The following is a 25,936-nucleotide window of genomic DNA, read 5'->3' as shown; positions in this document are numbered from 1 at the left end:
TATGCAGAAAACTTGGAAAATGAAGAAAATCACAGAGCAAAATTAGAGATCAATAAAGTGATTTTTAAAAAGCATATTGTACTGTGTGTAGTTGTGTGTGAGAGAGAGAAAAGTGGAAATTAGGGGTAAGGATCAAAGGAATGGAATTTCTCATTCAGTAGTATTTTCATGCACTCACAGCATTATGTTGCCTGGTGTAATTAGTGAACTCTTCTACCAAGAGGAAGTTTTATTTGGAGGGCCACTTGAATTTGGTCGGCAGATCTTCAGCTGTTGAGAAGTTCCTTCTAAATCTGATCCAGGACTACCTGGGCTTTAAGTGCTTTATTAAGAAAGACTGAATTTTATGCAGACGACGCCTATATTCTCACACCTACATTTACCTTCTTTTTAAAAAAAATTTTTTAAAGATTTTATTTATTTATTTTAGAGGGGCAGGGAGGAAGAGAGGGAGAGAAACATCAATGTGTGGTTGCCTCTTGCACACCCCCTACTCAGGATTTGGCCTGCAACCCAGGCATGTACTCTAGACAGGGAATCACACCAGTGACCCTGTGGCTCTCAGGCCATCACTCAATCCACACCAGCCAGGGTTATATTTACATTCTATTGGGTTGGCTAAAAAGTTCATTTGGTTTTTCCCTAAGATGGCTGTAGTAGCACTTAGTTGTCTTTAACCTCATTGGAAAGACTTTTGTTACATTGTTTTCTGATAGCTGTCATATCAGCCTGAATTAAAATGAAAACTTACCAAAGTTGATGAATTTTTGTGTAGCTATTTTAACATTGAAGATGGAAAAAATAGGTGACATTATTGACACATTATGCTTTACTATTTCTAGAACAGTAAAAACACAACTGAAATGCCAACAAATATTTGTGCAGCGTATGGAGAAGGTGCTGTGACTGATCAAATGTGTCAAAAGTGGTTTGGGAAGTTTTATTCTGGAGATTTCTCACTGGATGGTGCTCCACAGTCCGGTAGACCAGTTGAAGTTTATAGCGATCAAATTGAGACATTGAGAACAATCGCCATATTACCCAGGAGATAGCTGACATACTAAAAATATCCACATAAAATTATTGGTGAAAATGGAAAATGTGTTTTTTATTTTACAGAAAACACTAAATGGGTTTTTGGCCAACCCAATATAGCTATATAACTCTATTTGTACTCTTACTATATTATTTCTACTGTGATTTGCTATTCCTTTTGCACAATTCCCACTGAAACATTTAGATACTTGGTGTACTTTCTCCAATCACACAAAAGTTTCATGTTACTACCCAGCAAGAAACTTTATAATTTTAGTCTGTCAACCGATACTTTTTACACTTGAACATTGTTTCATATTAAAACATCATGAAATCAAGTGTTTTGTTTGAAGACTGCATGGCATAAGTGAAGAATTGCATTTCGTAAGTCCTTTTAGGAGGCCATCTTGTAGTTGAGAGATGGAAACTGGACTTTACCATCACTTTTCCTTTAAAAGTCAAGGGGGAAAGAACGAAATATCAGGACTTGCTGGGTGAGGTTCAGCTGAGCAAGTGTCCCCGGAAGGGGGCGCGATGTTTTGAGGTTAACAAAGAGTGACCGCTTCGGGGTCGTGTAACGTCCCCGCCATCGATACCATTTAGACTGGCCACTTCGCTAATGTCCGGTCTCCCTGAGGCGGAGCCCTTGGCTGCGCTCTCTGAAACCGAAGACCAGAGCACTTCAGAAATTCGCACCAGACTGTGGCCAGCCTGAAATGCTGCTCCAGGCGCGCCAAGCAACCTGCCAGTTGTTCAGTTTGACCCTTTGGTCCCTCCGTAGTCTGAAATTAGCTCCACAAACTCAGCCCTCTTTTCCGAAGCTAGTGTTCCTAGTGAAGAACCTACCTCCTTTTGGAGGAGGATCGCTTTGTTAAAGTAAAAAAATTCAGGGCGCTCTGCACAGAACACTGAAATTCTTGACTTTCTGCCCAATTAAAGATGAAAATGGGTCGGGTATGGCACTGGCTACGTTAAGATTAATATGCAGGAATGTTCAGACACTTCCACAGTGTGTACTACAAAGTCCAGGTGGCACTGCCCCTAACAAAAATGGCGCAGAAACACGTTAACTGGGTACCGTTATGCGTTCAAACACCAGGATGCCAGGAACAGATGCCTTCAAATGACCAGCGGATGTTATTGTTTTTACTTCCGGGTGAGATTGCTCCGGCGCCATCTTGTCTTGTTCCTGAAGAAGTAGAAGCATCGAAAGGGTTGGAGAGATATTACAGGAACGGTGGCAACAACGGTGTGCCGGAACCACAGTGGGTAAGTGGTGGAGAACGGTTACGCGTGAGAACTTGCCGGGCGATTACAACCATTATGGTTTCTGTGGCGAAGGTAGCATAACTTAAAACACGTAAGCTGCGTACGCTGGCGCGACCGCTGGAACCTCATTCCCTTAAAAGCCGCGGCGCCCGTCTGACTTTTGGTGAATCAAAACGGTCCTCTCGGTTAAAAGGAAATGTTCCCATGAAAGAGAGCGCTCGCGACCCCCTCCTCTTAACTGTGGGAGTTTCTTCTCTGGTGAGAAGGGACCGATTCTTGGGTTCCTGACCCGCCGTTAAGCACTGCGCGTGCGCAGTGGGAACTCCTCGTGGGGAGGGAAATGCGACGGGGCGGAGGAGGCGGAGGGCCCGGATCTGGACCTTTTGCGCTGTGCAGCTCAGACTACGCAGGCGCAGCCAAGGGCAGATACGTCCTGTTAACTATAATTGGGTTCCTAGTTTGTATTTTTCTTTTTATCCGGACATAGACGTTATCTGTTGAGCTTCGCGAGGGAAAGAGGAAGTATCCAGTATTTCAATTGTACTAGCCTGTGGTTGATATTACTGTCATCTGAACATCTCAGGCACTTGACAAATTTTGATTGTCGGTGGTTACTTAATAGAAGAGCAAAATAAAACTGGAATTTCTGATTGGAGGGCAGCAAGGCACAACCATAAAAACAAATCAGAACACTGTAAAGATTCTCTCGTTGGACTACTTTGTAAAGTGTCCTGGAACTATAGGGAAAGTACATGTTTTTTTAAGGTGTTCTTAGGACTCTATATTTAATTTTTGTTTTACTAATAGACTTTGTTTTTTAGAACAGTTTTTGATTTACAGGAAAATTGAGCAGATCAGAATTCCCGTATAAACATCCCAAACCTCCATTACATCTAGTTTCTCTTGCTATTAACATACATTAGTATGATATATTCGTTGCATAGTTAATGAACACATTATTATTTATGGACACAATCTTGACACATTATTATTAACTGAATTGTGTGTTTATTCATATTTCCAAAGTTTTAACCCAATGTTCTTTTTCTGTCCCAGGATCCCATCTAGGATACCATATGTCATGTGTCTTTAGTCTTCTTGGTTGTGACAATTTCTCAGGCTTTCCTTGTTTTCAGTGACTGTTTCAGGCTGAATTGTGTCCCTCCAAAATTCCTACGTTGAAGTTCTAACTTCATTATCTCAGAACGTGACTTTATTTTGAGATAGTGTCTATAAAGAAGTGAAATAAGTTCATTAGGATAGGCCCTAATCCATTATGACTGGCATCCCTATAAGAAAAAGGTTAGGACACCGCAAGAAGACCATATAAAGATACAGGGAGGAAGCATTCATCTACAAACCAAGGATAGATGCCTCAGAATGAAACTTACCCTGCTGGCATTTTGATCTTAGACTTCTAACCTCCAGAACTATGAGGAAATAAGTTTGTGTTATTTGAGCTTCCTGGTCTGTGGTACTTTGTTATGGCAGGCCTAGCAAATTAATACAATGACCTTGACAGTTTTGAAGAGTACTGGTCAGGTATATTGTAGGATGCCCTGCTATTGAAATTTGTCTGATATTTTTCACTTAAGACTGGTATTAGGGCTTTTGGGGAGGAAGATCACAGAGGTATCATATCAAGGACATGTACTATAAAATGATTTGTCCCATTGAGATTGGTCTTGATCACCTGCTTGAAGTAGTGTTTGCCAAGTTTCTACACTGTAAAGTTACTCTCCCATATCCATTCCTTCCTTCCCTACTGTACTCATTGGGAGGAAATCCCTTTGTACAGTTTATGCTTAAGAAGTGGAGAGTTATGTTCTTCCTCCTTTAGGGTCGAGTATCTACATAATTTATTAGAATTCTGCATGGAGATTTGTCTCTTCCCTCTCATTTATTCATCATATATTTATATCTACATGGACTCAGGCACTTACGTCATATTTGTGTTATAACTCAGTACTATTTTATTTTTTGCTCAATTTTTTTTTTTTTTAAGTTTTGGACTTGAGTTCTTTTAGTTGTCTGCTGTGCCCCTTTGGCATGCCCTCATTCTGTCCTTTCCTTCTCTCTCTCTTCTTTCCCACTTTCTTTCTAGTACTACAAGATGCTCTAGGCTCATTTTGTATGCCCCAGCCCTAAGAATCAGCTCTTTTCCCTATAGATCTCTGATTCCTTTTATCGTAGAGTGGTATTAGAACCAAGATACGTACTGGGGTGTTGTTACCTTAGGCTCTCACTCTCATTTGTTTTTCAGATGTCACTTTTATTTGTATCTATAAACAAAGTATCCAATTCTCTGATTTTGAAAAAATACCTCTGTTAAGTTGCAAAGTATCTCAATATATTTTCAATATATTTTCAAAATGCATGTCGCATTAAGTAGCTAAAAATTTTTTTACCACATTCCAAATGATTACAAGATTAACTTTACTGGTGCCATTTCTACTAACCTGAGTTAAACAAATGAATTTTTTATTTTTGAGGCTAGTCATCTGGTGTGTAGGACTGAAAGGGCAGGGGAGAAGAGGATTATTACATTTCATAGTTTCTAAACTTTGTATTTGATGTGAGAAATATTTGACAGTATGCATCAAAAGGTAGATGTGTTTTTGTATCTTTTTGATTTTGCAGCTGAGAGGGGAAGGGAGAGAAAAAGAGAGGGAGAGAGAAACATTGATTTGTCTCCTCTTTCAGGAGTCCCAACCTGGGACTGAAGCTACAACCCAGGCATGTGCCCTGAACTAGGAATCAAACTGGCAACCTTTCAGTTTGCTGGACAACACCTATTCCACTGAGCCACACCAGCCAGGGCAAGCTTAGCAGTTTTAAGAGTTCTATGTAATTTTGGAATTTTCTATATGAATTGCATTCTTAAAAAGAAAAAAATCTTAAGTGATAATCATTATTCATGCCATATCACCTAAGTGTCCCCGCCCCCTTCAGTACAATTTGTACATCAATATATTTCAACATATAAAAGTCTACTGGCCCTGGCTGGTGTGGCTCACTGGATTAAGTGCGGGCCTGCAAACAGAAAGGTGTCACTGGTTTGATTCCCAGTCAGGGTACACACCTGGGTATAGGCCAGGTCCCCAGTTGGGGGCATGCAAGAAGCAACTGATAAATGTATCTCTGGCATGTCAATGTTTGTCTCCCTTTCTTTCACCCTCCCTTCCCCTTTCTCTAAAAATAAATAAATAAAATCTAAAAAAAAAAGTCTACCAGCCCAGGCTGGGCTGCCTGGTTAGTTGGAGGAGCATCAGCCCATACACCAAAAGGTTGTGGGTGCGATCCTCAGGGCATTTGCTGGGTTGTGGGTTCTGTTCCTGGCTGGACATATAGAGGAGGCATCTATCTGATTGATATTTCTCACATCGGTGTTTCTCTCTCTAAAATCAGTAAAAACATCTTTGGTTGAGGGTTTAAAAAAAAAGTCTACCATATTTTTTTGTATGGCTGAATAGGTGTCTGCTCTATGGTTCATTTTTATCTTTTGCCCTTTGGTTGGGAATATCACTAAAAAATGTTGAGTTACACTGCAGGTTTTTGAATGATGTGGTATCTTCATCCATGGTTTAAGTCCTTGAAGTGGAACTGGTGGGTCACAATTTTGATAAAATACTATGATTCTGAATTACATTTTCTTCCCAAAAGACTAATCATTTGGTGCTTTACCAACATCCTTATTCGGCACTTATCCTCTGTAGCCAAATCAAGTCTCTCAACTGCAGATTTACTTGAAGAATTTTATGAAATTGCTCCTAACTTCTCACTTCCTTAACTCCTATTATCTTTGCATGTTTTTATTCTGCCCTACTTCTCCGAGTTTCACCTCTCTTTCCATATTTTTCTCAGCTTAAGTGAATCAAACATTGTATTTGAATAGTAGCTTTCATAAAATCTTTTAGGGGAGAAAAGCTTTGGAAAACATAAAATAGAAGTGGTTGGTTTTAACAGAAAAATGATTACAAGTAATACAAATGAAACTCTTGAAAATATATAAGTAAAAATCTCTGTGTAGGAAATTTTTAAATTTTTTTTCTTTTTAAATAATGAAAACTTCAATATGAAGAATAGGGACAGAAAGATTTCCCCCATCCAAAGATAAAATGAAATCTGGATAAGCTTTCCCCCTACTAGTTGTAAATTTGAGGAAAGCTATCAAAAATGATGCTAAGACAGCCTTGGTGGTGATATTAACCGCTGCTTATTGAAGCTTCCGGTGCTGAGTTTTCATGCATTCTCATTTAATCCTCACAATTACCCCATGAGATAGACACTTACTATGTCCTCCATTTTATAGAAGAGAAAGCCAAGGATTACAGACAGAGTAGTTTATTCGCCCACGTTCACACAACTAGTGAGTGGTAGAGGTGTAGGTATCATGAATCAGAACTTGTGCTCTGAAGTCTAGGTGACATGTGAGAACCAGAAAACTTAAAAAGAGAACTGAAAAAGTTGCCTGTAAAAACCATTAAACACAAGTAAAAGAAACTTTGTTTAGAGTGATTTCTAGAAAAGTAAGTCTATGTATTGGAAATGATGGTAGGGAGTCAATATACATCATTTTCACATTCAAGTGATTGTACTAAGCACATATCTACTTACAACTCCAGCAGGCACTGTATAGTGCTAGTTATAATGCTTGCATTGTGTGAGTTTACAACCTACAACAGGAAAATTATGTATTGAATTCTAATATGCCATTAGAACTTTGGAAAATACTGAGCTGTTCTTAATGCCAGATTCTTGGTTCTCATGAATGTAGGTCAACAGCTTCTCTGTCATTAACCTTTAAAAGTAAACAGAAAGGGGCTATAGACCATTTATTTGGTGTTTAGTGACTGCTATGTGGAGGAAGCAGACCTATACCTTTTGAAATATAAACGGATAAGTAGATTGGTCTATCGGCTTTGAAAAGCTGTTGATCTAGTGGGAAGAAAATGAATCTATGCGAGAGGCAGGCTGTTCTTTTCTTGCTGGTGTTAATTTTTAAACTTAGAATTCCATGGAAAATTTTAAATTAATGCATTTTATTATTTTGCTTGTACCACTCGATAATACCAGGTGGATGAGGTGTTCTTTTCAAATATTTCTTCCTTTCTCAGCATATCCGAAAATCCCTAAATTGTTTGACGCTGTTTTGTATTGTTAATGATTTTTTTAAGTAAAAAAGATATTTTGAAAGAAAAAAATGTTGAAAAGTATTGCCTTCTCATTTCTGATGTACCTGTTTCCCTTAACCTTATAATGGTAAATACTTTCTCATTATAGTTAGTGGAAGAAAAAGTTCCAGATTTAGAGATGATCACATTTTCATGTTACATCTCTACAATTTATTTTTATTCTACTTCTTCATAATCTAAGAACAACTTTACACCCTTTTTTTTTTTTCCAGGACATAAGTAATCTTGCTGCTATGCTTCCAAGCGGTAGTATGATTGAGTCTGAATTTTAAACAGAAGGTGAACCTCTGAGGTCAGTCAATATAGCAGTTGATATTTCTTCTGGGTTTGTTACTTTTTAATTAAAGTTATAATTGAAGTTACTTTTCAAGGGCTGTAATGAGTCACTTACGTTTTAAAGGATTTTAAAGGTATAGTTGGAAAAGAGGTGTGGGGAAGAAGGGGAAGAGGAACAGAAATCATCTGAAGAGAGATTAGAAAAAATATATTTAGCCCTGGCTGGTGTGATTCAGTGGATTGAATACTGGCCTGCAAACCCAAAGGTTGCTGGTTCCTTCCAAGGTCAGGGCAGATGCCTGGGTTGCAGCCCGGCCCCTGGTTAGGGATGTACGTACAAGAGGCAACCGGTTGATGTATTTCTCATACATTGATATTTCTCTCTTTCCCTCCCTCCCCCTCTCTCTAAAAATAAATAAATCTTTAAAAAAGAAAAGAAAAAAAGTGTGTTTAGCTTGGAATTAATGCCCAGTTCAGTTGTTGACCTCTACTGTGGTGCTATTTAGTGCCTATTTTGCTGTATTTTAAAAATGCCATTATAATAGACTACATTCATGCAAGTAGAAGATAAGTGCACTAGACACGTAAGTCAAGGTAACAAAGGAATGCATCTTCCCTAATTTGCAGTGTTCTTCGATTGAGAGGTCAACATCTGTCATTGATAGAATTATAAAATATTCTGAAAATTCTGCAAAGGCTGGAGTTGTAAACTCTAAGCGCCTGAGTTATAATAGCCATTGCCCTGTTGGAGTTGGTGCCTCTTGTTATCTGGCTTCTTTTTGTGATGCTGCAAAACTAAGGCTTTTGTCTTATTTTTAGAGAAAAGGGTCAGTCTAGAAGGATTTATTTAGTGAACATGTATTTAATGCCTACTTTATATTAAGCCCTGGGGTACAAAAATGAAGAAACATAATGCTGCTTTACCAGATGTGTCATTGGTTCTTGGACAAGGTTGTATATCAGTGTTGGATAAAGTACAAAGATATTGGATGTGTAGGAATTTAAAATTTTTGCTATGAGAGTTTTCAGACTAGTTTATGGAAAGGTAAACTAGTGTGATACCCCTCTTCCCCCATACCCATTATCTAGATTTAATAGTTACTAACATATGTTCTCTCCCCTAATCTTTTTCGTGTTAAAGGAACCTGGTCTTATAAACTATTTCACCTTCTCGGTTTATCTGATTGTTTCTTTTTATAAGTTAAGAAACCTGGTCTTGTAAACTATCCACTTGCTGGATTTATTTGTTTCTTTTGATACTGTTTCTCTCATTCCTTTGTCCCCTTATAGTTCCTTCACACTAGAAGTGAGATTGAAAAGCTTGATTCGATTCAGTTAAACATTTTTGGTGAAAATATTTATAGTAATTCTGGGGACATAATATTGTATCTCATGGGGAGACACCATTACAGATTATTAAATTGTAGGATGATATTTCAACAACTTTTGAATTGTGATTTCCTATTACTTTTCTTCTAAGGTTGTCTGAATTGTTTTATTATGTTTGGCAATATGGGAGTTTTTAAAATATTCTACTTTAAGCCTTAATTAGCTGTAATTATTTGTAAGGAATAGTTTTCCTTCATTAGCTAGGGCTATTTGGTTTTTCTCTTCAAGGAGTATTGGTTGGGGGATGAAGTCACATTTTTGTATTATTTTCAAAATAATTATATTTAAAGAAATTTATAGTGGGGAGGAATTAGTTTTTTTCTCTTTTTGAGCTAAATTGATTTGATGCTTACCACCACATTCTGACATCAGTATTAACATGAAATTTTCTACTCTTGCTTGCCAGCCTAAAAATTCCAGTTGCCTCTGGCAACCTATTGACCAGAATTTTAGAGCTCTGGTCACATAAATGTATCATCATGTAATAATTTCCATGTGAGCTTTTAAAATTAAAGAACTTTCAATCTCATTTTAACTTGTGTTCATTTTGTTGAAGATAGAAAACCCAATATAGTTTTAAAGTCAGGATGTGGGATCAAGGAGGACAGCCTTGGCAGCAATGGCCCTTGAACCAACAACAGTGGATGCAGTCATTCCAGCACCAGCAGGATCCAAGTAAGGACACAAACTGAATTTGGAGGGTGGGCGAGGAAAAAATATATGGAGATAAGTGGGAAATATTCAATGTGATTAAGGGACATGGAATTGGAATTGGCTTATTGGATCATGTTATAGTCAGTATTTAATCTTTAAAACTAGTTCTTTTTTTCTAAGGAAAGTGGAGTCTTTTTTCCCCTTTTAAAAAAAGTTTATTGAATTTATTAAGGTAACATTGGTTTAATAGGTTTATAGAGGTTTAAAGTATATATTCTATGATACATGATCACAAAGTCTTTCTTAAAATGTAATTTAAGTAAAGCATACTTCTGTTGTTAATTCTGAATCTTTCAATTCTGTGTAGATGATAGTCAATTAATGGTATGTTAAATCATTTCTCTTTATTATGTAACATTTCAAGCTTAGACAGATGTAGAAAGACAGTATAGGGAGCCCCCATTTATTAGTTAGCTTTAAGTCATGGTTAATTTTGTTTCATTGATATGACCCCTTCCACTTCCCTACCTTTATTGGCTTAATCTGAACCTATTTTTTAAATAACTACATAGTATTCTATTATAGCACCATACTGTAATTTAGTTGATCTACTTTTGGGCAATTGATTGATTATAGTTTTTACTTTTAAAAATAATGCCATAATTTCATATGCATATCATCATTCATGTGTCCAGTTATTTTCTTAGGAAAAATTTAAGAACTAGGTTTGTTAGATAACAGTTACATATTTGGAAAGTTTTAGATAGACATTGCCAAGTTTAACTCCATATGGATTATGCCAATTTATGTTTCCATCAAACTGTTTGAGAGTATCTTTTTAATCTTTACTAAACTGAGATGTGAAAAACTATCTTATTTTACTTTATTTCCTTTATTAATAATACTAGATCTTAAAATGTTAAGTATAGATACTTGAGAAGGAAAGGAGGACCTTTAAATTAGTAGGGACAATAAATTTTGAGTAAAGAATGACTAATAAGTTGTTAGAAATATATTTTGACTAGAGAAGAGAGCCTTAACTAAAAAAGGGTGACTGAGGAGGAACAGGAAGTATAGATTGCTATACTCATCCAAGGTCTGCAGGGTCCAGTGTAGGCCTGAAGGGGATGTGTTTGAGGAAGAATTTGTTTTTGTTTTTTAAAGAGTTTTAAAAACCTCAATAAACTAAAGTGCAAAGGATGCGTTTTTTTATGAGTTAATAATATTAGAAATTAATTGGTTAAGAGTGTTTTTGTGGAGTCCTTTACAGAAAGTCTCAAGTAGTTTATTTTACTTTGTACCCTGAATGTAGGTTCTTTTCTGAGTGTCCTTTTGGTTATAACATTCAGTAATATCTAAAATCTCTGGTAAGGTATTACTGAGATGTTTGTTTTACTTAGAGGCACTCTTCTTTTAGCTCCTATATTCTGAGTGCTAAATTTTGCTCTCTTAAATTGTTAGGCCAGATTGACTGGGCTGCATTGGCTCAAGCTTGGATTGCCCAAAGAGAAGCTTCAGGGCAGCAAAGCATGGTAGAACAACCACCAGGAATGATGCCAAATGGACAAGATATGTCTGCAATGGAATCTGGTCCAAACAATCATGGGAATTTTCAAGGGGATTCAAACTTTAACAGGATGTGGCAACCAGGTTTGTTGTTTATGTTTTCCAAATTTTAGGACTTTTTAAAATAAAAAAAAAGAGTAAACTTAAATTGCTTAATTTGCTTATTAGCCTTGTGACTTCTTGATATTAAGGCTTAAAGAATAGGCGGTTTTAATTAGATTTGACCTTAAAATTTTGTGGTTAAAATTATTCTGTACTCAGTCTGCTAGCATTGTGGCACTCAGTTGATTCTTTTCTTGGTTCTTCATTCCTAGGCTGACAGGGGCTGGGAACACTGGAAACCTCACTTGGCATCTAGGGAAGAGAGCATTCTATGGTCTCTCTGTTGCAACCTCTGGCCTTTTCAGAAGCAGGACTGGCAGAGCAAAACATGTCTAGTCTCTAAAGAAAAATTGTGTCACTATGTGACAACTTAATTTGTCAAATATACTCTGCCCCTACGATCCACCCATATTTACTTCCCTTTTTTCACATAGTGAAGATCTTCCATAAGTTTTTATCTGTTTTGTTTGTTTGCTTGCTTGCTTTTTTACTTCACGGTATGATTTAGAATCCTTGATGCTAGTTCAGTTTTTCATTTCTTGTACTATTATTTTTAATAGTCACTTCAATTTATTTATAGAGGAATCTTACATTTAAGTGTGCTGATTGGTGAAGTCATATCTCCCTTTCCCTATTAATACTTATTTTTGTTTCTCAATGTAAGAATGGAAAACTCAAAGTAATTCACCAACATCATTTTTAAAAGTATGACAAATATTTTAATATTCCTTATTATGAGAGTAGTTCATTTCTAGTTTTCTTAAAACTATGCTAAATTTCCTCAAGTTTGAAAATGTTTTAGTTCCCATGTTCAAGTTTATAAAGAACTCATCCTAGCATTTCCACTTCCCCAATTTTGCTCTACTGGTTTTCTTTGTGACCTTGGAAAGTGAATTCTTACTGTGTGCCTTAATTTCCCCTCCTGAAATTGGCAAAAATAATACCGATTTCTCCCTACCTCACAGGGATGTTGTGAGGATAAATGTGTTCATGGAAGGAAGAAGTTATATAAAATCCCTAAACATTTTTATGGTGTTGTTACTGAACAGAAATAGAAAAGTTCAACAAAAAAAATTGCTTTGGATTTTGTTACATTTATTAAAGATAATTTTGGGCATTTGGTTTCCATTTGTTTAGGATATGAATTAAGTGGAGTTAGTTCATTTGAATTATTTCTTAGATAAATTCATTGCTTATTTTTAAGATATACAAAAGGAATTTGACCAAGAAGTCATAATTTGTATATTCATTATTTACTGAGCTTTCTTGAGAGTTAAAAAATTTGTGTTGATTTTGTTATAACTCCCTGTTGAATGTTTTTATGCCTAAATCCTAAATAGAATGGGGAATGCATCAGCAACCCCCACATCCCCCTCCAGATCAGCCATGGATGCCACCAACACCAGGCCCAATGGACATTGTTCCTCCTTCTGAAGACAGCAACAGTCAGGACAGTGGGGAATTTGCCCCTGACAACAGGCATATTTTTAACCAGAACAATCACAACTTTGGTGGACCACCCGATAATTTTGCAGTGGGCCCAGTGAACCAGTTTGACTATCAGGTGAAAGATATTTTGTTGCTTTAATATTATAGATGTGCACATAATCCATTCTTTGGAATTTTGTCTCACCAAGAAAGAGTACCTGAGTTTGTGTTTCACTTTTCAGTCTTACACAGATAAGTGCATATTATGTCTCAGAAAAGTTATCAGTTTTTGAATATTAAAATCATTTAGATTTTTTTTGTGTGTGTGATTTGCTTAGAAAAGTGGTATAAAGGATCATTAGGGAAAAATTTGGATAAAATGAAGATCTGTAAGTGCAAGAGTTATATATGTTTTGTTTTCTAATTTATAAGTTCAAAATGGTATACTTAAATGTTCAATAAAGTTTAGAAAATGCACAGTAATTGAATACATTATTTATAATAAAATTATGGTTAAGACATGAAGAACATAGATGATTTTCTAAATGCAGTACCTTCTGCTGTGTAAAGTTACTACTTTTTCTAGTGTTGTCTTTTTTTTTCCATTCTAACGTAACATGTTTGTTAATGGAATTGTACATAATTTCCTTTGGGGCATCTGATTCATTCCTAGGGACATAGAACTCTATGGAGAATAGTGTCGTTATTTTCTCAAACCACTCTGCCAGGCTCTACCCTTAAATTGTAATGCTAGGTGTCATTTTGAAATTGTAATTGTTACCTTATAAATTAAGCTATCATAATTTAAAATTTTGAAAAATAAAACCGTACATTATTTTACTAATTATATGAGTAATGAACATAAATATAAACAATAGTCACCTTGAGACAATAATCATCTTATTCATACATATTCAGATACTTGTTGCGTATTCATACTTGATATACGGATATGGTAGTTTTTGTGGCAGAGAGCTTCTACTTGTACCATATTTGCTTGGTACATCCCCTTGCTAAAAAGACAACTCTGTTGGCAACTGGCTTAGAAATCCTCTGAAAATGGTAAAATTAAAGAATGTATTTAATACAATGATGCATTAACTTTGATCTTTGCTTAAAATAGCTATTTCTTGAAAGATTATAGAAATAACCTAAATTCACAAGCACTGGAAGTTGAAATTGGTTTACAATTTTTTTCCTGTATTATCTAGTTACAGAAAAATTGACATTTGATTTTTTGGTAGTAAAAGGATTAGTTAATAAATGGATACAGAATGAAAAAGCTCATATTATCTTTTTCTTTGCTTCTTGAAAATAGTGTATCCCCCTGGATTTTGATGGCTCTTACATTTTTGTAGGCAGAAAAATATTTTTCTTAAGAAAAGTTAGCCTAGGTTCTTGGGGTTACAGAAATATTGGTGGGTATTAGGACGGTGGAATTCTTGGATTTGCTGCACACATGGATTTCTACTGTCCCAGTTCATAACACACGTGTGTCCCAGAGTGTATATTGTATTAATGTGAAGAAAAATAAACTGCAATACTCTTTCAGCATGGGGCTGCTTTTGGTCCACCGCAAGGTGGATTTCATCCTCCTTATTGGCAACCAGGACCTCCAGGACCTCCGGCACCTCCCCAAATCGAAGAGAAAGGCCATCATCATTCAGGGATCGGCAGCGTTCACCTATTACACTTCCTGTGAAGCAGGAGCCTCCACAAATTGGTAGCTATTTAAGTTTAGTGAACCACAATTGGCATGATTTCTTGATCACATAAAGAGGATGTCTTATTTTCTTAAATTGTTCGAATATCTCTGGTATGTTAGGAATTGATACTTTAAAACCCTTTATTTTACAATCATAAACCTTAAAATTTTAAAGAAGAGATTTGTTTAAAATATTAAAAGCTTAATTTTCTTTAAAATAAATCTTTACCTTTAAACATAGATTTGGTGATAAGATACAATTTTATCATGGCCATAGCATTTTAATTTCTATTGTAATTTCCACTGTTTGGTGACATTATGCCAATGTCCGAGCATTTCCCCCATTAAAACCACCTACTTTTTCTCTCTGGTTTCTTTCTATTATCAGTTTATCTGATACACTGCTGCCAGATTAAATTTCTTTTCGTTATTTCACTTTCCATAAGTATTTTATAGAAATTTTCACTTTTTAAAAATAATGTGTTGATTTTTAGAGAGAGGAAGGGAAAGAGAAACATCAATTTGTTGTTCCACTTAATTATGCATTCATTTATTGATTCTTGTGTGTGCTCTGACCAGGGATTGAACCCGCAACCTTGGCGTATTGTGACGACGCTCTAACCAACTGAACTATCCGGCCAGGGAGAAAATTTCATTTCTTAAGTAACATATTAGAACTAACTGATAATAATAATTTCCGATGATAAATTATATATTTATGCTACTATACATCTGGAAATCCAAATGTAGCAGTTAATGGACCAGAACATTTAAGTCTTTCCTTATCACAAAGTAGACATTTTAGGGAGATTATTGCTTCTTTTGTAATTTAATGGAATAAATTAAAAAGTATTCCAGTGGAATACTTGTTTAAGTGAATTTTCAGTGTGCAAATGGACTTGTGTTTGACTCTCTTCTGCCTTGACATTTTAGAAAGCAGTGTAGTGTAAGTTTTGCTCTGAAATATCACTACTCACTGGTTTGGTAACCTTGAGCACATCTCTTAATCTTTTGGGGTCTCAGTTTTCTCATTTGCCAAAGAGATCAAGTAATGGTAGTGGTTATATATGGCTTCCTTTTACAGTTGAGATGATGGTTTAATGTGCTTTCTAGTGCCTTGGCATATTGTAAACATTAATACAATGTTTATGCTGCTATTAAAAGTCTTGATTTGAAAGAAAAGCATGATGTTTAATGGGCTGTTTTTGTTACTACTGTTTTGCTGGACAATGATGATGATAGTATTTGTTAAAAGCACTCAAGTGGCACCAGCATTCTTTCACTAAAAAATTTATTCACAAGTTTGTAGAAATTCAGGAATAAGGATATACATTTGATTTTTACTTAATTGACTTAGAGATTTTCTTTTTCCCCATGTGAAACAGATGCTGTAAAACGTAGGACTCTTCCAGCCTGGATTCGGGAAGGTCTTGAAAAAATGGAACGTGAAAAGCAGAAGAAGTTGGAGAAAGAAAGAATGGAACAACAACGTTCACAGTTGTCTAAAAAAGAAAAGAAGACTACAGAAGATACTGAAGGAGGTGATGGCCCTCGTTTACCTCAGAGAAGTAAATTTGTAAGTAGAATCCCTGGACCTGAAACTCCATTTGATATTTATATGAAAAGGTTATTGAAATGTTTTAGTCCATAGAAAAATATTAATATTCCTAAGATTACTTTCTGCAGCTATATTGGGGATTATGTTTTTGTATCATGTATATGTTATTGAGTATAGAGTAAGAAGAAAGGGGACATTGAGTTTATGGAACATTTCGTACAGAGGGGAATTATTCAGTGGGATGCATGATAGATTTTACTTTGACAAACATCTGTATTCTTGGTTTATTGGGAAAATGCTTTAATCATCTGAGCTACCAGGCTAGGGCAACATCTATATTCTTTTGTTTTGGTGCAGTTAACTCCCTAATGGTGGTTTCTAAAACAAAGCTACATTAAAATGGCACTAGAGAATAAATCTGCCTTTTTGAACATTTAAATAAATACTTACACTGTGCCCTGGCTGGTGTGGCTCAGTGGATTGTGCCCTGGCCTGCGAACCAAAGGGTCACTGGTTCAATTCCCAGTCTAGGGCACATGCCTAGGTTGCAGGCCAGGTTCCCAGTAGGGGTCACTTGAGAGGCAATCACACATTGATGTTTCCCTCACTCTTTCTCCCTCCCTTCTCCTCTGTCTAAAAAATAAATAAATAAAATCTTTAAATAAATTAATAATTATACTGGAGGATGTAATAGCCTTTATAGTTTTTGACATAAACACTGAAAATAACAAAGTTTTAAATATTTAAACCTTCATCAGTTAGATGGCAAGAGTGGCTTAGGAATTTTTCAATTTAGCAGTAATGTGCTTCTAGCTGGTAGGATAGTCACAGCACTGGCTTATATCCCACTTAGGAGATGGGTCTTGCTCCCAAGGCCATTTTCTGCTTCAAAAATAAATCTCAAGGACAGCAAGGTAACTAGATTTAAGAAAACATTGATTTTCCTTAAGTTCCATAAATGCCATAAATTACTTTTATTCTTACAAAGGACCATGCCAAAGATGTATTCTTTGTTCTAGGTATTACAAAATAAACTACAGACTACCACTATTAAAGTTTACCTTAAAATTTTTTTAAAAATCTTTACTTGAAATAGTTGATTTCCAGAATTGGTTTGGTTGGTTGGTTGGTTGTTTTAAGGTAAAAAAAACCTGGAGATTTTCCTCCTCCTGGATGCCTTTGGGCTTGTGTTACATGAATTCTTCTCCTGGTTTAAATGGTCTTGCCGTAGTAGTATTTAGGTGGTCACCTAACTTTTACTTAGTACGATTGCTAAATGTGACTCTGGAATACTTCTTTACATAAAGCAGAGTCCCCTCTTTAAGGTACATTGATTGGATTACTGAAAACCTAACACTCATACAGAGTCAGACAAACTGCTGGCTTTTCTTCCATCTGAAGTAGACCCCATTTCTAATCTATCTGTCCATTATATAGCTAGAAAGAAGTAAATTTCACAGAGTTTTAGAGCCAGCCGAGATCTGGAAACTGACTACAGACTTTTCATTTTGAATCACGTGATTTTAAGTAAATGGCTTACACTTATAGCTGTAAAAGTAACACTAAATAATATGATTGTGGTTCATTTACCCAAAGTTCTCAAACCACTCATTTCAGCCATCATATAAAATGTATATTAATTAAGTCAATCTCTGGGCATGATGAGTTTCTGGTTATTTATAAAATAAGCTCAAAATTGACTAAGGAAAAAATTAAATTGAAAAAATAATTAAAATAATTGAGTCTCATAAGCCATCTTATAATCTTACTTTCAGGTAGCACTTTACCAAATGAAGTCTGTTGTATAAAAATATAATTTAGAGAGAAATTTTATTTTTATATATCTGTTTCATAAACTTTGTAACTTGGGTTTTAAAGTAGAATGGGCAAGATAGTGATTTTTACATTATAAGTGTGAATTTGAGGTACACATAATACTACTTTTTTTAGGATAGTGATGAGGAAGATGAAGATGCTGAAAATGTTGAGGCTGCAAGCAGTGGAAAAGTCACCAGAAGTCCATCTCCAGTTCCTCAAGAAGAGCATAGTGAACCAGAGATGACTGAAGAAGAGAAAGAGTATCAAATGGTAAAAATGTAAATTTCTTTTTTTAAATTATTTTTTGAGGTATGGTTGACATAAAACATTATATTATAGGATTTACTTTGTTTATAATTTGTTAAAACTATTGGTCAGTATCTTGAACATTTAAACTGAGAGCTTGTGAAACAATTACATTAATCTACAGATTTACTGGGCAATAATGTCTGCAAGATCCAGATACCACTTGTAATATGAAATCACAGCTTATAAGACAGTTATTAAGCACATTTCCTAGTACCAATGTTGTAATTAAACAATATTTTACTATTTGAGACCCAAGAGAACATAGCTATTATTTTCTAAACTGTGTGTTTTGAAGACTGGCAATGATTAAAAGACTTCATATAAAATGTTTAGGAAGCATTGGGTGGGAACATAGGTAAACATTTCTTCATTGGAAGACTTCTCAAAGCCTTAATATCTGAAATGTGTTTTGTCATTTTTGTGAGATTGGGAATAAAAAAATGCTGCATTTCTCATATTGAAAAATAAGTGATCTTTGGAATGTATTTAGCAGATGCTGATTCAGCATACTCTCATTTAATAGATAAGTACTATGATCTGGAGCCCAGAGAGGCTAGGGGACTAACTATAGTCTACATTTGAAACAGCTGTTGTAGCCAAACCCATGCTAGAATCCAGCTCTATTTCAAGTCTGTTGTAGTACTCTATTATCACAGCAATCAAGAAAAAAGGGACTTTATGTGATGAAATGAAATGATTGCCTTTTCCTTAATTATTTCCCCTCAAATTTTACTTCTGAGCCAAGGGTTAATGTGAATTCCTAAGTGAGTTAAGAAACTAGTGTTAAACTGCTTACTAGTAATATTAAATGAAAGAATACTTTCAACTTAAAACACCCGTGGAAATTTTTTATTAATAGGGACTTCTAAAATGCTTCATCTCCCTTGTTAGAATTCAGTGTCTCTATACAAATAAACTCAATTTTTTTCCTTTAATCCATATGATTTTGAAAGTTTTAAAAAGTTTTGTTATTAAAACAATTTTCAAGATACTCTATTCCTTGGAATGGCTGATGTGATCTCATCTCTAAAAATGTTTTATAAAATGGGTTTGCCTTTTATTTTTTTTTGAAAATGTCAAACTGTATTAGTAAGTATAATAATAAATTAGAATCAATGTGTATTCCTTAGATGTTACTGACAAAAATGCTTCTGACTGAAATTCTACTGGATGTCACAGATGAAGAAATTTATTATATAGCCAAAGATGCCCACCGGAAAGCAACTAAAGGTATATTGTGGGTGTTCTTGGCTTTGTTTTTCTGGGGGTGTTTTGGTTTTGGTGGCTATTTTGGACTTTTTTTTTGTTGTTGTCCTTGTTGAAATAACTAGCTGATATTTGAAATTCTCTTCTTGCATGTTTTACTCTTTGGGAAAGTTTAGATTTATAGGCACCATATTACAATTACACAAGTCTTTTTGTTTTATCCAGTCTATCTGAGCACAAATTACTAATTATGCTGTTGTTCTATAAAATGTATTGTGGAAATTTCTTGATGTTCAATTTATTTCACCTGATTTTTTTTATAGATACCATGGCATTGGTGTATGACTTCTAATGCAATTTAGTTTTACTAATGAATTGAATTATGAACCTTTAGTGTTTTCACAGTTTATCACTTACAATTCCTGCAGAAGCTAGTGATTCTCCCACCCAGCCTCACATTTTTAGTGACACTTAAAAAATATACTGAAAGCAAAATTTAAATTATGGGCCATACCTCAAAAATAAAAATAACAATATGCTGTCAACATATTTCCTAATTATAAACCAATTTCAGCTCACATCAGAATTATATTTTCAAGGCCAGACATACTACTGGTTTAAAATGAATGTTATGTTTTTAATGTTTCTTCTCTCCCCAAGAAGCAGCAATAGTAGTAGATTTAACAATACCATAGACTCTCATGACTATGAAATCGTGGCTATTTGTGTTAACATGTTGTTCCTGTTGTTGATGTGATACAAAGCTCCTGCAAAACAGCTGGCACAGTCCAGTGCACTGGCTTCCCTCACTGGACTCGGTAAGTGTTCTCCTTATTTGTGAGAGGGCCTTAGAGGGAAAAATCATACTTACCTTGTCTCTCTACATGTTCTGTTTTGAAACTTTACTGTTCCTACTTAGTTTATACGACCTAGGTCTTAGGGTTATATCTGTTTCTAAACGTTTGCCTATTTTTTTCCTTTGACTGTAGCAGTCACAGTGAGATTATTATAAATGTGACATTCATAGTTTATTGAGGCAAGTTATAATTTAGTCATGGTAGTATTAAGTATTAAGCTCACTTTCAAAATTATTGCATACATGCCTTAGAGAAAAGCTATCTAGTAATGCTTTTAAGGACCTTTATTTAGATTGTGTTACAGCAAGTCAGGGTTACCATAGAGGAAAGGGTTTATCTCATATTAGAAGAGGAATGATGTGTTCATAATTTGTTATTTGCATGATGTATTTTATCAGGTATATAAAAACTTGAATTTGCCTTTCCCATATCTTCATTTCAAATTAATCTTTGTGAGGATCAACAGAAATGGTTAGAACTAAATGCCCATGTGATTTTGTTATTACTATTTAGATCATTTCAGGGTGGGGAGTAGTTTTAGCCTTGTATCACTTCTGTACAGTCAGAATTACAGTATTCTAATTTTTTTTAGAGAAAAAAATACTTAGCATAATACCTGGGATTTCTAGGCTTGGAACAACAAAAAACTAAATTGTAAAACTGTTTTCAGGATCATCATAAATTTTAAGGTAGTCGAATTGATTGTGTTTTAGTGAGGCTTTATTACTGCCCTATTAAATGGTTTTATTGGTTAGTATGGACATTAAAACAAAACCATTATCATGATTCCTTTATGGTGACAAATATATAAAATATTCCAGAAAGAATAAGATACCAAGTATCAATTTTCATTGAAGGGATCTATGAATTCCTTAAGCATTGGAATTTATACTTCTCCCCACCCCGAATAAACATAGTCTTCCAACAAAGTGCAATGAAAAAAAGAAATGAGCTTTCTTCTCGAACCTTAAAAAGTTTTTAGTGCCCAGAATGATTTTTCCATGTGATAGACTGGGCTTTATGCACACAGGTGGACTGGGTGGTTATGGATCAGGAGACAGTGAAGATGAAAGGAGTGACAGAGGCTCTGAGTCATCTGACACTGATGATGAAGAATTACGGCACCGAATCCGGCAAAAACAGGAAGCTTTTTGGAGAAAAGAAAAAGAACAGCAGCTGTTACATGATAAACAGATGGAAGGTATGTCTTTTAGATTAACTTAATTTTTGTCCAGTTTTGTTTGTTTGTATTTTCATTTTTCAACCAACCTAAAATATCAAAAGATGTAATTGAGGATAAATAATATGGGATGTAATTGAAACTGAGGTTATTTGCTCATTTTCAATCTTTATTAAATATAAAATCAAAATTAATTGTATTCAAAATACATAGTTAAGGTAAGGGAAACTTGGGAGGGATTAACTTCAGGGGCTGTAAATTAAGTATTTCAGTGTATTTTAATTTCTTGTTAAAGTTCTTAAAATGAAAAGACTTTTGAGATGGGATAAATATGTTTGTAAAACTAATGAAAATTAATTTGTGGCTAGTGTAATTAAAGATATGTAAAATACTGTAATAAGTACTGTTCTTAACAGTTTACATAGGAACAATGAAAGAATATTTATTTAGAATTTCTTTTTTGAAAATTCTTATCTGGACAATTTGAAAGGTAATTAAGAGTTTGCAGCCAAAAAATTCCTATAAATTATTTACTACCTGTAAGTTGCCTTATTGGACAAGAGGGAAATGTTTTTTTTTCTTTTTTTTTATTTCATTTATCTATTTTTAGAAGGCAAGGGAAGGAGAAAAAGAGGGAGAGAAATATCGATGTGTAGTTGTCTCTCATGTGTCCCCCACCAGGGACTTGGCCTACAACCCAGGCATGTGCCCTGACTGGGAATTGAACCTGTGACCCTTTGGTTCACAGGCCAACGCTCATTCCACTGAATCACACCAGCCAGGGCGAAATTTTTTTTCTTACTTGCTTCACATGTACCTCTCTCTATACCTTGATACTCTGTGGCTATACTTTCCAAGAGATTAGCTAACTATGTGTAGCTATTGAGCTTTTGAAATATAGCTAACCCAAATTGAAATGTTCTGTAGATTTAATGTATACGCTAAGTTTCAAAGACTTTATGTGAAATAAAGATTTTTCAGTATTCTTTTTAATTGATTACCTGTTGAAGTAATTTTTTATATGGGTTCATAAAATTAATTTTACCTGTTTTTACTTTTTTAATGTACCCACTAGAAAATTTGACATTGCTTATGTGACTTGCTTTATTGTTATAGTTTGGTAGTATGGGAGTTTTTCATTGTACATTTGACTTTTATTATATTTATTTTTTTCTATTTCAGAAGAAAAACAACAAAATGAAAGGGTTACAAAAGAGATGAACGAATTTATCCATAAAGAGCAAAATAGTTTATCATTACTAGAAGCAAGAGAAACAGATGGTGATATGGTTAATGAAAAGAAAAGAACTCCAAATGAAACTGCGTCAGTTTTAGAACCAAAAAAAGATCATAAAGAAAAAGAGAAACAAGGAAGAAGTAGATCAGGAAGTTCTAGTAGTGGTAGTTCCAGTAGCAATAGCAGAACTAGTAGTACTAGTAGTTCTGTCTCTAGCTCTTCATACAGTTCTAGCTCAGGTAGTAGTCGCACATCTTCTCGATCTTCTTCTCCTAAAAGGAAAAAGAGACATAGTAGGAGTAGATCTCCAACAGTTAAAGGTAGACGTAGTCGGAGTAGAAGTTACTCTCGGAGAATTAAAATAGACAGCAATAGGGCTAGAATAAAGATTAGAGATAGGAGGAGATCTAATAGAAATAGCATTGAAAGAGAAAGACGGAGAAATCGGAGTCCTTCCCGAGAGAGACGTAGAAGTAGAAGTCGTTCAAGGGATAGGCGAACCAATCGGTCCAGTCGCAGTAGGAGTCGAGATAGGCGTAAAATTGATGATCAACGTGGAAATCTTAGTGGGAGCAGTCATAAACACAAAGGTGAGGCTAAAGAACAAGAGAGGAAAAAAGAGAGGAGTCGAAGTATAGATAAAGATAGGAAAAAGAAAGACAAAGAAAGAGAGCGTGAGCAGGATAAAAGAAAAGAGAAACAGAAAAGGGAAGAAAAAGATTTTAAGTTCAGTAGTCAGGATGATAGGTTAAAAAGGAAACGAGAAAGTGAAAGAACATTCTCTAGGAGTGGTTCTATCTCTGTTAAAATCATCAGACATGATTCTAGACAGGATAGTAAGAAAAGTACTACCAAAGATAGTAAAAAACATTCAGGCTCTGATTCTAGTGGAAGGAGCAGTTCTGAATCTCCAGGAAGTAGCAAAGAAAAGAAGGCTAAGAAGCCTAAACATAGTCGATCGCGATCCATGGAGAAATCTCAAAGGTCTGGTAAGAAGGCAAGCCGCAAACACAAGTCTAAGTCCCGATCAAGGTAGTATACTTTTTAAAGTATTTTGTCTGATTTTTAAAAAATTTGACTGAATTTATTCAAAGTTGAAAGTGTCCTTTCTCTCTCTCTTTAATAAACTCAGTTTGGTACTTGATAAATGATCATAGTCTTAAGTAATTTTAGAAATCCTATATAATATTATTTATTTAAAAATTGCATTCTTTAGTTAAAAATACATTTTTATTTTTAAATTTTGTCTTTTCCCTGTTTTTTTTTTTTTGCAGATCAGCAACCCCTCCCCGTCGTAAGCGCTGAGGAATGATGTGGCAAGAATGCCATGATGTTTAAAAAATTCCATGAGTTTTAAGGGCTTGTCTCATTATAGAGGCACATTGTGGCTGTGTAGGTGAAACCAGAATTTTCTTTTTATCTGTATATAGGTATACTTTTTCCAAATGCTGCTTCAAGTTAATAGGATTTCTTTGTATTACTTTTTTTTCCAAAAAAATAGTGCACAATAAGACTATAAACATGCCATTCTCTTTCAGCTGTAATGTTCTTAAAATTATTCTCGAATGTACTGTGATGTCAATAAAGCTCTTTAGTTCATTTTTGTTAACCTCTTGCACCTTAATTTTATGATTTTATTCTAAGGAACGTACTTTTACAAAAAGGCAGCTGGAACTTTGTATAACAAGTTTTAAAGGTACTTCCTCCCATTTGCCCCAATGAAAATGGTTTTATCTCAATAGTTTGTCAAAGCTTGTAAATTGTACCCATGGATTTTTGTCAAATTCCAATTTTAAGGGTGTGGAAGAGGGCCAGAAACAGATCTTTACTTTTCATTTGGAATCACTTGACAGCTTTCTAAACTTTTGCTATTTGGGGGATTTTCAAGTAATATATTCTCTGTATAAAGTATGGTTCACTCCTGTAAAATGAAATTGCTGGATTCATTCGAGCCAGTGTACCAATCAAAGTTACTTATAAGGAATGATTGTGTTTGACACTAATAGTCAAGTCTGGAAATACATTCTGCAGTTACCCACTTCTGTTTTAGAAGCATATTTTGAACACTTTGGGGGTTATTATAGAAATAAGACTCACAGTTCAATATATTTATTTATATTTTTAAAGTATAATATGACCTCAGCTCAGTGGCGGAATGCTGTTTTATGCAGGCTTGTGTCAGTTTGATAACATTGAAATGGTTTGGTTTTGTCAGTTTCTTAAAATTAGGCTCAATGAGTGGTTTAGCCATTTAAGGCAATCATAACTTAACGAATAAAATGAAGGCTCCACAGGCATTCTGATGTTCAGCTGCTTTCAGGGTTTGTTTTTATGTGATTATTCACTTATGCCACAATAGTCAGATAAATCTCTGAAAACAAATGCTTTTAAATCTTAAAGAGAAAAGAGCAGATACAGGTCACAGAAATGTTTTAAAGTATGCCTTTTTACCAGCAATAATTCATTTAAAATAAGCCAGATTTTTGCCAAGATCAGTGTTTCCTCAAAGGTAGAAAATAGATTTGTATAGTGTGCTCTTGTACCTCTACATAAGTTCTTGAATAATTTTGAACAGCTTATGCATTTATCTAGAGGAAATAAATCAACTGTGAATAAATGCATGTTTACCAAAATGGTTGTTTTTACAGTGCATTTAGTTCTGATATTTATAAAGTTGACATTTCACAGAATAACTTTTAAATAGTTTAGAATTCTATATAGTTTAGACATCAGTCAAGACAAAATAAAGTGTGCAATATTTTTTATGTAGGTGAGGTAACACGGTATACCTAATTGTAGAAGTATTCAATTAATTTGTAATAGATAAGTTGTATAACATTTTCATATCTTAAAATGTTTTTTAGATCAATCTTCAAGTGAAATAATATTTTCAAAATAAAATTCTACAGAAAAGTTCTGCTGGCTATGATATGCACATTTTTGGGCAAGATATGAACTAGAGCCAAAAATAGTATTTGACAATTTAATTTACTCTGCTGTAATACACAAGCTCTTCTTATCATTTAAATCTATAGATACTTTTAAGAACACAGTCATGGTGTGTGTGATTATTAGTAGACATATTAGTGTTTATAATTAAATGTTTGGGTTTTTCAGACTTTTATGGATAATTCAGAAAATTCATTATTTCA

General features: G+C 34.7%; 1 protein-coding gene across 1 annotated transcript; it reads left to right on the top strand.

Annotated features, from left to right (window-relative positions):
- Positions 1-2,191: 2,191 nt before the first annotated feature.
- On the top strand, positions 2,192-25,699 carry PNISR (PNN interacting serine and arginine rich protein). The gene is given in 13 exon segments (XM_028508924.2): positions 2,192-2,304; positions 9,725-9,839; positions 11,280-11,468; positions 12,827-13,050; positions 14,467-14,548; positions 14,551-14,637; positions 16,005-16,195; positions 18,128-18,265; positions 19,435-19,534; positions 20,275-20,328; positions 21,398-21,568; positions 22,730-23,816; positions 24,059-25,699. Coding segments are annotated over 12 exon segments (2,442 nt in total). The 5' UTR covers positions 2,192-2,304; positions 9,725-9,751; the 3' UTR covers positions 24,090-25,699.
- The last annotated feature ends 237 nt before the right edge of the window (positions 25,700-25,936 follow it).

The sequence above is a fragment of the Phyllostomus discolor genome, chromosome 4 (genome assembly GCF_004126475.2).
Source record: "Phyllostomus discolor isolate MPI-MPIP mPhyDis1 chromosome 4, mPhyDis1.pri.v3, whole genome shotgun sequence".
In the NCBI taxonomy this organism is placed as follows: domain Eukaryota; kingdom Metazoa; phylum Chordata; class Mammalia; order Chiroptera; family Phyllostomidae; genus Phyllostomus; species Phyllostomus discolor.
Note: the sequence above shows the minus strand (reverse complement) of the source record. Positions and strands in the feature narration are given on the sequence as shown.